At 48.2% G+C, this 15853-nt stretch overlaps 1 protein-coding gene across 2 annotated transcripts; it reads left to right on the top strand.

Annotated features, from left to right (window-relative positions):
• The first annotated feature begins 1961 nt into the window (after positions 1–1961).
• LOC308588186 (uncharacterized protein C20orf96) lies at positions 1962–15853 on the top strand. Of its 2 annotated transcripts, none has more exons than XM_081196565.1 (11): positions 1962–2073; positions 3508–3612; positions 4881–5019; positions 5211–5338; positions 7126–7284; positions 9158–9257; positions 9872–10029; positions 10142–10243; positions 11977–12063; positions 13405–13523; positions 15553–15853. In XM_081196565.1, the coding sequence occupies exons 2-11, from the start codon at positions 3553–3555 to the stop codon at positions 15611–15613; spliced, it is 1113 nt and encodes a 370-aa protein (XP_081052691.1). In that variant the 5' UTR covers positions 1962–2073; positions 3508–3552; the 3' UTR covers positions 15614–15853. The 2 variants fall into 2 exon arrangements, with proteins under 2 accessions (XP_081052691.1, XP_081052692.1); XM_081196566.1 differs by lacking the exon at positions 1962–2073 and adding an exon at positions 2078–2179.

Raw genomic sequence — 15853 nt, 5'->3', positions numbered from 1 at the left:
GCTGGGGGAATCCCTTTATTCTCAGCATCTTATTTTAAAAAATGCATAAGAAATGAGTCTTGTTATGGGAGGGCAGATGGAGGTGGCAACTATGGGAATTAAACCACATTCAATTCAGTGGGCCCCCTGAGCCTTGGAAAAAACCAGGAGCCTTGGGGACATATTATTAAGTTTCAATATCACCCTTCACCCGAGGATCACCGGGTGTTTTAAGATATAAAAACACACAAATACATAACATAGTAACAAACAAGAGCAATTATCTCCTGGGAAAAAAACCACAGAGAGAGAGAGAGAGAGAGTTTAGAAGGCCATAGTTTAATTTGCCAATACAGTGCACTATGTGGGACATGGGCAAGGCCCAAGCAGCTCACTGGGGGAGCCCCGGCCTGGCATGCAGAAGGTCCCAGGTTTAATCGTCAGCATCGTCAGGTGGGTCCGACTTGAACCCTGCGATCTTCATCAGAGGCCTTTCTTCATGTGCTTCCTCCGCAAGAGGTCTGGAGGGCAGCAATAGGAACAGGCCTTTTCTGCAGTGGCTCCCCTTTTGTGGAATGCTCTCCCCAGGGAAACTCCCCAGGCACTTTTGTTACATATCTTTAGGCTCCAGGCAAAAACATCCCTCTTCTCCCAGGCATTCAACTTATTAATGTCCTGTGGTTTTTTAAATGTGGTTTTTTTGGGGGTGGGGTGATCAGTTTGATTTTGTTTTGTGTTCTCATTTTTTATTTTTATACTGCGAATTGCCCTGTGATCTTAGGATGAAGGGTGGTATACAAATTTAATAAAAAGCAATAATCATGCTGTGCAGGAAAGGCTCCTGTATCAATACCGCAATAAATTAATTTAACGCTGAGCAAAAAAACACACTTAATTCAGCATCTTGCACACTCTGCATGGAGCTCCAGGTGCGATGGACAAGGCTCCCTGTCTGTAAATCTGGACGGCTGCTGCCAGTCCGTGCAGGCAATGTTGTTGTTTAGTCGTGTCTGACTCTTTGTGACCCCATGGACCAGAGCATGCCAGGCACTCCTGTCTTCCACTGCCTCCCGCACTTTGGTCAAACTCATGTCAAGAACACTATCCAACCATCTCGTCCTCTGTCGTCCCCTTCTCCTTGTGCCCTCCATCTTTCCCGACATCAGGGTCTTTTCCAGGTGGCCAAAGTCTTGGAGCCTCAGCTTCAGGATCTGTCCTTCCAGTGAGCACTCAGGGCTGATTTCCTTCAGAATGGAGAGGTTTGATCTTCCTGCAGTCCATGGGACTCTCCAGAGTCTCCTCCAGCACCATAATTCAAAAGCATCCATTCTTTGGCGATCAGCCTTCTTTATGGTCCAGCTCTCACTTCCATACATCACTACTGGGAAAACCATGGCTTTAACTATACGGACCTTTGTTGGCAAGGTGATGTCTCTGCTTTTTAAGATGCTGTCTATACAGCGCTAAATTGAGCAGCAGCCTGACTCGGTATACAGCAGCTTCCTACCTAACGGGGTGGGAAATTGCGGGGCTGAAACTCAAGAAGACAAGGCGTTTCCTTCGGTGCAATTTGCTTTGCAGAGGAGAGAGCGGGGAAACAGACAAACGAACATACAATAAGACGCTTTTGCCGCGTCTGCAACCGGCCGCACTATCTCGAGAAACGCACGTGTGCGAAAAGGCGATCGCGCATGCGCGGAATGTTGGAGGGCGGAGGCGTGGCCACTGCCGGGGCGGGGCTTTCCTTACCCCCAGGGACCGTCCATAAAGTACCCGATCCCTGGAGGCGAAGAATTCTGCGGGGAACGCGAAAGAGGGAAGCCGAAATCTCGGATACAGAATTACATGTTTCCAAAGGGTTGCTGGCAGGGAGGATGAGGAGGAGGAGGTGATCCTTTCCACGCCGATGGCTCTTTAGGGTGCGCAACGCTTCCGAGAGCGTGTGGTACTTTGCGGACGGTCCCCCCCGCTAGACTCATCCACCCCGGCTCGGCTTCCGTACTTCCCTCGGTCGCCATGGAGACGGCGGCCGGCCGCGCCGGTTGCTAGGAGACGCGGGAGGCTGGGCGAAAGCGCGACGGGGAGCGGCAGCAGGTAAAGGCCGCATGGAGCCTCCCTGGCCAGGGGCAGTCTATCCTTGAGGGAGAGCGGCGCTGGCGGGAGACACGACTGGAGCCCGGCAGGGCAACGGGATCCAAAGGTCCAGGAGAACAAGCGGGGAGGCTGCGCTTGGTCCGCCTCTCTCCCGAAAAGGGCCATACAATGTTTTATTATTATTATTACTGTCATCATCATCACCATTATTACTGTTATTAAAATAATTTTCCATTTAAACATATATAATCACATCGTTATTGAGGTTCACATCAGATTGAGGTTGAATCCTGACAAGACAGAAGTACTGTTTTTGGGGGACAGGAGGCAGGCTGGTGTGGAGGACTCCCTGGTCCTGAATGGGGTAACTGTGCCCCTGAAGGACCAGGTGCGCAGCCTGGGAGTCATTTTGGACTCACAGCTGTCCATGGAGGCGCAGGTCAATTCTGTGTCCAGGGCGGCTGTCTACCAGCTCCATCTGGTACGTAGGCTGAGACCCTATCTGCCTGCGGACTGTCTCACCAGAGTGGTGCATGCTCTGGTTATCTCCTGCTTGGACTACTGCAATGCGCTCTACGTGGGGCTGCCTTTGAAGGTGACCTGGAAACTGCAACTAATCCAGAATGCGGCAGCTAGACTGGTGACTGGGAGCGGCTGCCGAGACCACATAACACCGGTCCTGAAAAATCTTCATTGGCTCCCAGTACGTTTCCGAGCACAATTCAAAGTGTTGGTGCTGACCTTTAAAACCCTAAATGGCCTTGGTCCAGTAGACCTGGAGGGAGTTCTCCTGGAGGGAGAAAGGTTGTTTTCTGCTGCTCCAGAGAAGCGGACACGGAGCAATGGATCCAAACTACAAGAAAGAAGATTCCACCTAAACATTAGGAAGAACTTCCTGACAGTAAGAGCTGTTCGACAGTGGAATTTGCTGCCAAGGAGTGTGGTGGAGTCTCCTACTTTGGAGGTCTTTAAGCAGAGGCTTGACAACCATATGTCAGGAGTGCTCTGATGGTGTTTCCTGCTTGGCAGGGGGTTGGACTCGATGGCCCTTGTGGTCTCTTCCAACTCTATGATTCTATGATTCTATGACCTGAAGGAGCGTCTCCACCCCCATCGTTCTGCCCGGACACTGAAGTCCAGCTCTGAGGGCCTTCTGTTGGTTCCCTCCCTGCAAGAAGCCAAGTTACAGGGAACCAGGCAGAGGGCCTTCTCGGTGGTGGCACCCGCCCTGTGGAACGCCCTCCCACCAGATGTCAAAGAGAAAAATGCCAGACTTTTAGAAGACATCTGAGGGCAGCCCTGTTTAGGGAAGCTTTTAATGTTTAATAGGTTATTGTATTTTAGTGTTTTGTTGGAAGCCCAGCCAGATGGTCGGGGTATAAATAATAAATTATTATTATTATTATTCTCCACTTTTCTTCTTTGTCTCTTTAGAGCCTGCCAATTTCCTTCCCTCCCGCCTGGCCACGGGCTCCAAAGATGGCTTTCCAGAGTCCAACTATCTTCCCCAAGAGCCTCATCAGCTCCATAAGACAAACTGTGAGTCCCAGAAAGTGGGGAGGGGGTAATTTTACAAAACAGTACGGCAATTATATTGTAAGTCTCTGTGAGTTTGCATTTTGTAAACAGAGTGACTAATTAGCCGAATAAATAAAAATAAAACAACTAAATCCAGTTGGCCCACACTTCTTTCTTCCCTGAATGTATTTACAGATATATTTTTAAAAGTACTTGCATACAGTTATATCATAGAATACTGTATTAAATGTGTTTGTGGGAGAGCGATTAAGGATTCATTTTATTAGGTATTTTGTTTTTGTTTTACTATGTATTTTGAATTCTCATTTTGTCTTCTGTTATCAACCACCCTGGGATCTTTGGATGAAAGGCGGAATGCAAATTTAATAAGTGCATAAATAAAATAGATATCAAAGCATTTTGCAGGAATATCTATACACAATAAAAAAAAATAGAATTGGAAATTGCAGAAAGATGATTTCTTTTTTAAAAAATGATATTTATTACAGTTTTTAAACAACAAACAAACCACCAAACATATAAAGTACCATCACCATATAACAAACAAAAAGAATCAAAGTAAGATTGTAAGATAAACAAAGAATGAGAAAAGAAAATACAAATAAAATGAAGTTATTCATAGATCATATTTTCATAATCATATCATAGCTGATTTGACAGTTTCATCCTGCGTATTCCATTTCAACAGCAAGTTGACCTTGGTCCTAAGACCAAGCAAGTACCTTGGTCTTAGGTTCTAACAGTTCTGTTTCTAATTTCGATTTTTCCACCTGGAAACCTATTTTTTATCTGCCTTAAAGACCTCCCTAATCTGAGCATAATGTAAGCAGAAAGATGATTTCTTAATTGCCTGCATAAGATTGGTGGCATAAAAACATTCAAGGTGTTGATATGAACCTATAAGGTTCTATGTTTGAGAGATCACCTTGTCCCTTATATAACCAGTAGGTCATTGCATGTGTTGGTCTCCCTTGAGCTTTCTCCCAGTTGAATGACTACCAGCTATTTGTGAGAAGCAGCAGAGCCTTTGTGGGTCCTCTGCCATTCTTGGGGAATAGGCTGAGGTGCGGAACACTAGATTACACCCTCTTCAGACAGGCAAGGAACAGTTTGCTTCACAATCAGAAAGGCACTCTGCACATGCCCAGGGATACGTTTGCTTTTAGGGCCTTTTTCCGTTTGGTTTTTTTTGTCTTAAAGAATGTTCTTCTGCTGAATATTGTCTGCTTCCTCCATATGAGCCTGTCCCTTTCTTGTGTCACTTTTAGGATTACAGCAGATGGCAAAGAGACAATGTGGCACGGAAGTCCGCACTAAAATTAAACATGCCTCCAATTTCGGCATCAAAGGACTTGAAGAAGAAAGGGGGTGTCAGTTCTCCAGAAAAGCCGAAAGAGAAGAAAATAGGTTGGGAAAGGTTTTGCTTGTGTGCCTGGACTCCGGCCCCTGGGCGGTGGAGGAGGAGTTGGTTGCTACCCCAAACTCTTCCGGGCTGGAGAAACTTTCAGCACATTCTCCCCTTCTCTGCCATGTTGTCCCCAGCAGCTGTAAACTGGGTGTTTTACCCAAAACAAATTCATGCCACTTTTCTGTTTCAGAATGGGCAACAACTGCAAGGACGGTTGTGAGAATGATGCCCTCTATGCGACAGAAGTCCACTTGGAATCTAAATATGACAAAGGAAATGGCCCGGGCCAAGAGACTGGAGAATATCAGAATCATTCAGGTACATAAAGCGATACCCTGCGTTGAACCCTGCGGCATCAGGTGCTGCTGATACAGACATAGGGATGGTCTAGAAACATAGAATTTTAGAGTTAGAAGGGACCCTAAGCGTCATCTGCTCCAGCCCCCTGCAATGCAGGAAGCACAACTATCGAACCCATAACAAATGGGCATCAAGTCTCTGCTTAGAAATCTCCAGTGATAAAGAGTCCACCACCTTCGAGGGAGTCCATTCCACTGTCAAACAGCGCTAACTTTCCATTTTTCCAAAATAAAGAGAGCCAGTGTGGTGTAGTGGTTAAGAGAGGTAGACTCGTAATCTGGTGAACCGGGTTCGCTTCCCTGCTCCTCCACACGCAGCTGCTGGGTAACCTTGGGCCAGTCACACTTCTCTGAAGTCTCTCAGCCCCACTCACCTCACAGTGTGTTTGTTGTGGGGGGAGGAAGGGAAAGGAGAATGTTAGCTGCTTTGAGACTCCTTCGGGTCGTGATAAAGCGGGATATCAAAGCCAAACTCCCCTTCTTCTTCTTCTTCTTCTTCTTCTTCTAACCCTCAGAAAGTTCTTTGTAATGTTTTGTTGGAATCTCCTTCCTTATACGTTGGTGCCCCCGCAAGACGAATGCCTCGCAAGACGAAAAAGTCGCTAGACGAAAGGGTTTTTTGGTTTTGCGTTGCTTCACTAGACGAATTTCCCTATGGGCTTGCTTCGCAAGACGAAAACGTCTTGTGCTTTTTTCTTAAAGCCGCTTGAAGAGGTGCAGTTGCGACGGACCGTGCTTCGCAAGACGAAAAACATCACAAGACGAAAAGACTCGCGGAACGAATTATTTTCATCTTGCGAGGCACCACTGTAATTTTAATCCACTGGTTCAGGGCCTACCCCCCAGAGCAGGAGAAAACAAGCTCGTTCCATCTTCCATGTGGCAGCCCTTCAGATATTTGAAGATGGCTATTCTGTCTCCTCTCAGCCTCCTCTTTTCCAGGCTAAACATACCCAACTCCCTCCATTGTTCCTCATCCGGCTTAGTTTCCAGACCTGTGACCATCTTGGTCACTCTCCTCTGCACACCTTCCAGCTTGTCAATATCCTTCTGAAACTGCGGTCCTGGACACAGGACTCCATGTAGTCAAGTAAAAGCCTTGGGGTGTTCCCAGAATCAGGTGTAGATTTGATTTCTGCAATTTTTACCAGAAACTCCAAATTTGGTGATGGGAACCAGTTGCGCAATTTCCACGACAGTGCAAAAGGGAGGGTTGCAGCATTCTTGGACTGCTGGCATCCTCCGGTTTTGGGTGGCGTTAAGAAGAGGTGAGCTGAAAAGAACAAGGAAGTCCCAACAAAGAACAGTGGCAAGAAAAACTGATGAGCTATGCGGAATTGGCAAAGTTAACATATACGTAAACTACGAGAGAAGGACAATTGTGACTTTAAGGAAGGATGGGAACTTTTAACAAACTATTTATAAAGACAACAAAAGGTCTTGGATTCCTTGGCAGGTTTTGAATAAACATTCACAAATATATTAGTAGAACATAGGATAGATAAGGTAATGATATGCACAACTTTTTAACATGCAGAGAATAATATGTGCAAACAAATCAGAGAGGGGAGCTGAGAGAAGTTTTAGGAGGGTGGGAGAGGGAGGGATGGGAGGGAATAAAAAGGGGGATTTTATTGATTGATAATTTGTTTTGTTAAAATTGTTCAATAAAAATATATTTTTAAAAAAAGAAGAAGAAGAAGAGGTGAGCTGTTTGGTAACCCCTTCCTTCCAAAAACTCCCCAGCGGTTTATCAAGCACAAGACAAACAGCTTGGAAGAAATAAAACGCCATTCCAACTTTCTCCTGGAGAAAAACCGGGCGCTGATGGAGGAGATCAAGGAGATGGATGCAGACACCGTCGTCCAGGCCAGGGGACTTCTCCAGCAGTACGACATGTTTGGGGTAAGGCTGGTGTAGTTAGGAAGTGGGCTTAGGCACCTGAATCGCTCTGCGTCAGGGCCATGTGGCTGAAGGTAAAGGGACCCCTGACCATTAGGTCCAGTCGTGGCCAACTCTGGGGTTGTGGCGCTCATCTCGCTTTATTGGCCAATGGAGTCGGCGTACAGCTTCCAGGTCATGTGGCCAGCATAACTAAGCCACTTCTGGCGAACCAGAGCAGCGCACGGAAACGCCGTTTACCTTCCCACTGGAGCGGTACCTAATTATCTACTTGCACTTTGATGTGCTTTTGAACTGCTAGGTGGGCAGGAGCAGGGACTGAGGAACGGGAGCTCACCCCGTTGCGGGGATTTGAACCGCCGACCTTCTGATCGGCAAGTCCTAGGCTCTGTGGTTTAACCCACAGCGCCACCTGCGTCCCGCCATGTGGCTGTACCTGGCGATAATTGGCATGGAAGGGAAGCTCCTGAATCCCAGCCCTTTGCTTGAACTAAGCAGCTTCTCTGTGCTTCTAGAAACATAGGAAGCTGCCTGATACTGAGTCAGAGAATCATATTATAGTAAATTTGGAGAGTACACCCAAAGGCCATCTATTCCAGCCCCCTGCAACGGTCCATCTAGCACAGGATTGTCTTAACTAGCGGTGACTTCCCAGGGTTTCAGGTCAGAGTCTTTTCCAGACAGGAGTTCAATATGGAACTTTTTGCAAGTGAAGTGTGTTCTCTGCCACTGACTTAACAGCTCTTCCCATATATCCAGGAGCGGTTGAAGTTCGTACAATTAGATTATAAATTGCCCGCCTGCAATTTATTGGGCAGCCTGCTGTGAAGCATTCTGAGGCAGTGAAACCTATCACTATGGAAAACAATCTTAGTGCAATCTTATGCACTACGGTTGCAACTGAAATCGTTGGATAAGAAGTCCAACAGCTTTGCTTGCAATCCTTAACACGCTTACTAGGCAGTAATCCCCACTGAGCACAGCGAGTGTTAATCCTGAATGCTGTGCATGTTTTAAATATTTTGTTTTGTGTTATTCGCTCTGAAGTATTATAAAATCCAATTTACGTAGTGCACCACAGATATTGGCATTGTGATATTGGCAGTTTTATTTTCAGTCCCTTTCCCAACAACCCCAACATAGATTTTGACTTTTCCAGAGCTGCTGCAAACTGGGGTTGTCATTTTCATCAAGCTTTCCACTATGACTCCCAGGCACTTTCCCTGGCCAGTCACCACTAGTTCAGACTCCAGGAGTGCCTTTGGGAAGTTAGGATATTTTTCTCCCAGCCTGCATTGCTTGACACTTGCTCACATGGCCATTCTAATCCCCAGCCACCCAGTTTGGAGGGATCCTTTTGGATTTCTTCCCAATTGACTTTTCTGTACAAACTAGCTCCACTGTTTGTCCCTCTCAGTCCTCAAAATTATCTTAATGTGTTGGGGTTCTCCCTTTCACTCCACCGTCTTTGGCTGGGGAAACCCCTTAGAACGTAGCTTGGCACATTTGAGATTACGTCTGCAATGGGGAGGTGGGAGTAAATACTACCAAAGTCTTTCTCTCGTCTATTCCTTTCTGCTTCAATTAAATCTAGTCTCCAAGACGCGATCAGGCTTCAGGCCTGTATTCTTTGCTTCATGATACTTGTTCTTCAGAGTGAGAAATCCGTCTTTTAAAATATTTTCTCCAAGAGCTCTCAGTTTCTGTTCCTTACTCCATCCTACTGCCACTGCAGAGGGCCTTCTCAGTAGTGGCACCCACCCTGTGGAATCCGGGTTGACTTTTCTGTACAAACTAGGAGCTGCAAGTGGTTCATGAACTAGCTTTGGTTCTTGGTGGTCCCAAGAACTGGTGCCTTTTGCTCCTGTCTCTGCAGACAATTATCCGATCTCTTCGGGACTCAAGTCAGAACCAAGCTGGTGTAGCAAAAGCAGATCTTGCGGCAGCAGAGAAAACGGTGGAGAAGAATTTGGGAAGTAAGCAGCACGCGATCTCAGATACCCTGCCTGCTCCCAGCTGGGTGGGGCAGAGAAGGAGCCCAAACCAGTAAACCCAAGGAGATCTTTGGATTTAGCTGTAGTGGAAAGTTAGCAGAAAACAGAAAAATACAAATCATAGTAACAAATGCAAACAATGCCCTGCTACACACACAGTTTTAAATACCATAGATTGTTTTAATTAGCCACAGGCCTGGGAGAAGACGAATGTTTTATTCTCTTGTTAATTCTCCTGTTTTAAATGTGCATTTTATATTTGACCTCATTTAGCAACGTTTTCTTTTGAAATGTTTAAGATTTTGTTTGTTAACTTTGTTTGTATTAAATATGTATCCTCCTTTGTAATTTTTATTTTGAAATCTTTAAGACAATATTTTAGTTAATTATGTTGGTTTGACTGTATACTTTATATTTGACTTTCTTCAGTAATGTTTTCTTCTGGGTTGTTTTCTTTGACATTTTAATGTGGTGTAAACTGCTTTGAGATTTTTTCTTAAAAATATAAAGCGGTATAGAAACAACAACAACAACAGCAGCAACAACATTTGCTTTCATCTTCTTCCTCTTGCCTTGCCCTCTTCCTCCTACTCCAGAACTGGATCAGGAGATGAAACGCATGCAGGCCAAAGTGCACGTCCTCCAGGAGGAGCTCAACATCCTGAGAACCTACATGGACAAGGAGTACCCGGTGAAAGCCGTCCAGATAGCCTCTCTGATGCGCAGCGTCCGAAACCTGAACGAAGAGCAACAGGTGAGCTGAGGGAGCCCTTGCTGGCCTCTGCCTTGTCTTCTTGGGCACAGGGCTGGCAGCAAAGAGCCCTTGGGTACCAGTTTGATCCCTTTTCCTGCTTTGCCGCCCCCAGGACGAACTGGAGGAGATGGAGGATGTGTTCAAAAAGTGCCTGGACAATATGGCAACAAAGACGCAAAAGGAGCGGGAGCGCTTTTTGCAGCGCGTTACAGAGGTCCGTGGGGCAGGGCTGGTTGTCTGTGCTTTGCCCAGTGGATGGGTCTGGGTGGGGCTGGTTAGGGTTGTCTACTCTCTGTGCAATGTGTCTGGGCTTCCTCACTTGGCCAGAGGCCCAGAGAGATCGTCTCCTGGGCTACAAGCTTGTTACCACGGTGGAAAAAAGCAAAGTTGCAGATTTTACTTGAGGACTTTTTTGTAAATTATTTCCCTACATTGGGAGTTTCCAGTGCAGTGCCCACAGGGTCCAAGACAGGTTAGCGGAGCCAACAGGTGTGGCAGCAGCAAGTGAGAGGGAAGAGAACTCCCTGCGACCCAGTTAGACCATTGGCCCATCTTGCTCATTGTGGTCTTCCTCTGACAGGCAATTTTCTTGAGGTTTTCAGACAGGGCACAGTCCTACTTGTAGATTGACCTGGGACCTTTCGCACGCAGAGCACATGCTCTGCCTTTGAGCGAAGGCTCTCAAACGCTCCCTTCCCCGGTGTTGCTGTTGCAAACAAACCCACAAACCTTGGCAGGTGCTTTTAAGTAAAAAGCAGAACATCAGGGGATCTGATCACAGTTTTCTCATGCCATTTCTGTTTGGGCCACCACCAGGCCCAGAGAGTAGTGGCCTAGATCCACCGATGACCCAATGCAAGATAAGGCAACTGTGTACATGTTGTTGGGATGCGATCAAGGAAATGGGGGCAATTGGCAGGCCCCCAGCTGGCTCCAGCCCACCGGCCAGCAGCTTGGCAAACTCCGGTTCTTGGATCAGCATGTAACTGTGACCCGAGCTTCAGAAACCTTCAGAAGCTGAGCACGCAAGCCAGCAAAGAAAACAGCTCTTCACAACAGAAGGGCAGGTTAGGGGCTGTGTAAAGTGTATTTACAGGTATTTTATTCAGCATCAGAACAGAGGAAAAATATGTCTTCTCCCCTTCGTGTCCAAGCAAACAGCATAAGCAAAAGCTATATGGGTGGCGCTGTGAGTTAAACCACAGAGCACAGGACTTGCCGATCAGAAGGTTGGTGGTTCGAATCCCCGTGACGGGGTGAGCTCCCGTTGCTCGGTCCCGGCTCCTGCCACCCTAGCAGTTCAAAAGCACGTCAAAGTGCAAGTAGATCAATAGGTACCGCTCTGGCAGGAAGGTAAACAGCGTTTCCGTGCACTGCTCTGGTTTGCCATAAGCGGCTTAGTCGTGCTGGCCACATGACTCGGAAGCTGTATGCCAGCTCCCTTGGCCAATAAAGCGAGATGAGCACCGCAACCCCAGAGTCGGCTGCGACTGGACCTAATGGTTAGGGGTCCCTTTACCTTTTTATACTCAAACGGAAGTTCCCAGCATGCTGTGCTGGAATGTAAACAGGCATGTGACACACAACAGCCTGTTCCTCTTAAGGTGGAACAGAATATCTTAACACATATATGCATATATAATTCAAAATATCTGGGAAATGTTCTTCTGTCTACTGGAGCAGAAAGTGCAGGAGGAATAGTCCGCCCCCCCAAAAAAAAATCTCTGGCATTGAGATTCATGCCCTCTGAAAAATGATTTGATCTATGATAGTCAAGTGGCAGCTTGAGTGTCAATTGAGCCACAGCGTGCGGCTTGGCAAAGCGATCTGTCGAACTGTCCTCTGGGAACTCGCACCTTCCAGGGGCGCAGGGTACCCTCTTGTTGACTTCCAGGATCCTTTGTCCATCTTTGCTTCTAAATTGCATTTCCCCCTTTCTCTGTGCAGAAGAAACTGATGGAATACCAGGACGGCCTTCACCAGATGGATAAGAACAATTTGGAGCTGAAAAGACAAATAAGCAAACAAAAGGAGGCAAGAGGCTTGGGGACGGCAGCAAATGGCTCGGCGGGGAATTCTGCCAATGTCTGGGCTAGGGTGTCAGGGCTGGAGCCAGGTGAAGCAGAGCCAGTTGCCAGCGAAGTTCACTTTTTATTCAAGGAAGTGAACATAAAACTCAGCAACCCTTCCCAATAGGTCTTGCCCCTATAGAGCAGGACTGGCGGCCCCTGCTTTCCACCCTTTCTAAGGCTCCTCCTCTCCCAGATGTTTCCCCAGCAGCCCCAAACTGCATCTGCGCAACTTTGGTCTCTGTCTTGCCCTCCTCATTGTCCTGTGTACTCTTGGAAACAGGGCGGGGAGGGGAGAGCTTGTCTCAGCAAGAGAGGAAGGCTCCCTGGATTCTTCAGCAGGCTCTTAATCTCCGCCCCCTCTGCTTCAGCCTCAGAGTCTGAACTGTTCTCTGTCACCGGCTCTCCGTGCTCACTAAACCCTGTTGCTCCTTCAGCATCCAACCCTTCCTCCTCTGACCCCTCCTCAGTGTCCCACCAGCAATCTCTGGGCTCTGAGCCTTCCTCCTTGGTGGGGTGGGGTGTCTTCCCTGAGTACCAGCTGGTACCTCTCAACACTCCTTGTCATAGAATTGTGGCATCGGAAGGGAACTCGAAGGCCATCTTGTCCAGCCCCCTGCAATGCAGAAATCACCGCTGAAGAATCGCTCACAGGTGACCGTCCAACCAGTGAAGGGGAGTCCAGCACCTTCTGAGGTGTACTGAGTCCTGAGAAGGCGCTTAGTGTTCCTGGTTACTCCACCCTGACTGGTCCCTACTCCCAACATCCCTGGGGAACGATCTCACAACTGGAGCTGGAATGAGGGGAGGCTGGTTTTTGGCATGGAGGTGCCTTGGGAGGGAGTTCTATCTTTCGCGATGAACGTGAAACGCCACCCCCGGTGGATTGTCGGCTGAGATCCTGAGCCGAGTGTAGTTTGAAGGTGGAGCTAAAATAATTGGATCATCATTTGGAGAGAATCTTCCACATCTCCGGCTCGGCCTGATGGTGGTAGCTAAACTCAGGCAGAGGTTTTCTCTACGACTCGGTGGAGGCAGCAATAGGGCACCCTCAGAGTTACCTGTGAGTAAGCGGTGAACTTCAGATCTGGAAGCCCGACATGTTTAAAACTCCGTGGAGGGGGAAGGCAATTTGGAGCAGGGGAATGGGAAGTGTTTGTGGCCGGCCTGCGAGGGCAGGAGTTGTTACAACAGCAGCAAGAAGTCTTGTGGCACCTCAGTGACTCGTGGGCTTGTTATGGCGTCACCTTTCGTGGGCTAGAACCCTCTTCACCCATCTCCCTGACTTGCTGCTTTCTCCTTTCAGGTAATTGCTGGACTGGTGAAAGACGTCACCGCGTTGCACAAGAACCTCAACACGCTCCATCACTCCACTGGGGATCCGCGGGAAGTGATCTTTGCAGACGTCCTCCTCCGTAGACCCAAGTAGGTCCCTTAGCCTGTGTCCCAAGCAGTAGCATTTTCTGGGGGCACTTTGGGCCATCCTTTCACGCTGAGCGAGCCCTGGGGTGTGTGTGTGTGATGCGTTGCATTGGCCAAGGGGTTGCACCAGGGACTGAAAAGCAGGAGAAGCAGGGCGGCTCTCTAGCAGTTTACATGGTGGAATAAAGGAGTCTGCAGCTTCATAGTCTCTTGTGGGACCCTGTTTTTAGGCAATGAGAATTGACTGGGTCACTTTGGTTCCTGTCCTCCCTGCCAGCTTCCTGCTGCCAATCACAAGGACATAAGCAGATCTTAGTCTAGGGCTTAGCAATATCTGGTTTTCAACAACGTGATAGATCACCAGCTAAACATTACTATATACAGTGGTACCTCGGGTTAAGTACTTAATTCATTCCGGAGGTCCCTTCTTAACCTGAAACTGTTCTTAACCTGAAGCACCACTTTAGCTAATGGGGCCTCCTGCTGCTGCCTCACCGCCGGAGCCCGATTTCTGTTCTCATCCTGAAGCAAAGTTCTTAACCCGAGGTACTATTTCTGGGTTAGCGGAGTCTGTAACCTGAAGCATCTGTGACCTGAAGCTTATGTAACCCGAGGTACCACTGTATAACGATATAGCACAATGTCTGAAATAAGGTGGAGCTATGTAGAGACTTTGGCTGCCTTCATGGTTTTTCCTGTGTCTTGATTTTTGCCGGCGCCGCCTCTTGTGATGCGCTGCCCCCCCTACATGAGGCAGGGGAGAGCTGGGCCGGCAGAGTTGAACAAGGGCTGCAGGAATTGAGAGAAGCATTGGCTGGATTCACGGTTTTCCCCACATTGTGATTTTGGCATGTGTTGCCAGGTCTGAAATGATGAAACCAGTTTTGGACGCTATATCGATATATCTCCCATCCCTAATCGAGTCCTGCATCCTGTTGTCACAGAGGCCACCCAGATGTGTGTGAGAAACCTGCTGGCAGGATCTGAGCCCCCGAGCCCCCTCCCCTCCTGGCATTCAGAAGCATCACTGCCTCCGAATGTGGAGGCAGATCAGAGCCATCTTGGCTAGCAGTAGTAATAATAATAATTTATTATTTATACCCCACCCATCTGGCTGGGATTCCCCAGCCACTCTGGGCGGCTTCCAAAAAAATATTAAAATACTGTAATACATCAAACATTAAAAGCTTCCCTAAACAGGGCTGCCTTCAGATGTCTTCTAAAAGTCTAGTACTTGTTGTTCTCTTTGACATCTGGTGGCAGGGCATTCCACAGGGAGAGTGCCACAACCGAGAAAGCCCTCTGCCTGGTTCCCTGTAACTTGGCTTTTCGCAGGGAGGGAACCGCCAGAAGGCCCTTGGCGCTGGACCTCAGTGTCTGGGCAGAACGATGGGGGTGGAGACGCTCCTTCAGATATACTGGACTGAGGCCGTTTAGGGCTTTAAAGGTCAGCACCAACACTTTGAATAGTGCTTGGAAATGTACTGGGAGCCAATGTAGCTCTTTCAAGACTGGTGTTATGTGGTCTCGGCGGCCGCTCCCAGTCTCCAGTCTAGCTGCTGTGTTCTGGATTAGTTGTAGTTTCCGGGTCACCTTCAAAGGTAGCCCCACGTAGAGCGCATTGCAGTAGTCCAAGCGGGAGATAACCAGAGCATGCACCACTCTGGCCAGACAGTCTGCGGGCAGGGAGGGTCTCAGCCTGCGTACCAGATGGAGCTAGTAAACAGCTGCCCTGGACACAGAATTGACCTGCGCCTCCATGGACAGCTGTGAGTCCAAAATGACTCCCAGTAGCCTTCAAGAGCCCTCTCCTCTTTCACAGTCTTGTCTAATCCTCTTTTAAAGCCACCCAGGCCATCACTGCCTCCTGGGGGAGCGAGTCCCATAGTTTTTACTGCGCTGCATGAAGACTTCCATTTTGTGAAAGAGACAAGGGACACGGCAGTTTTGCTGCTGCTCTTCTGCCTCTCTTTTCTGCCTCAGACATTTGCGCTTCCTCTCCTCTGATTTGCCCTTTGCTTTTTCCTTCCAGGTGCACCCCAGATATGGATATTGTTCTCAACATCCCCACGGACGAGGATTTCCCCCTGTAGCTGCTGGAAACGAGATTGGGATTATGCACCTCGATCACGCAACGCCCTCCCTGTAGGCCTCTGGGAGCCAATTTCCCTCTTGCTTTGCTGAGCTGCACCCAAAAGCAACGGCCTGCCTTACTCCCGGCCCGGCGTCTTTATACCTTCCTGCTAAGAACTGCTGCAGGGTCTTTCCTTGGCATCCCTGCCTGCAAATATTCCACCATTAGATTCTATTAAAGCCAGTCCTATGTGTTCAAA

Source organism: Podarcis bocagei, assembly GCF_964188305.1.
Source record: "Podarcis bocagei genome assembly, chromosome: 5".
In the NCBI taxonomy this organism is placed as follows: domain Eukaryota; kingdom Metazoa; phylum Chordata; class Lepidosauria; order Squamata; family Lacertidae; genus Podarcis; species Podarcis bocagei.
The sequence above is the reverse complement of the archived record's forward strand: the minus strand, read 5'-3'. Positions and strand labels throughout refer to the sequence as shown.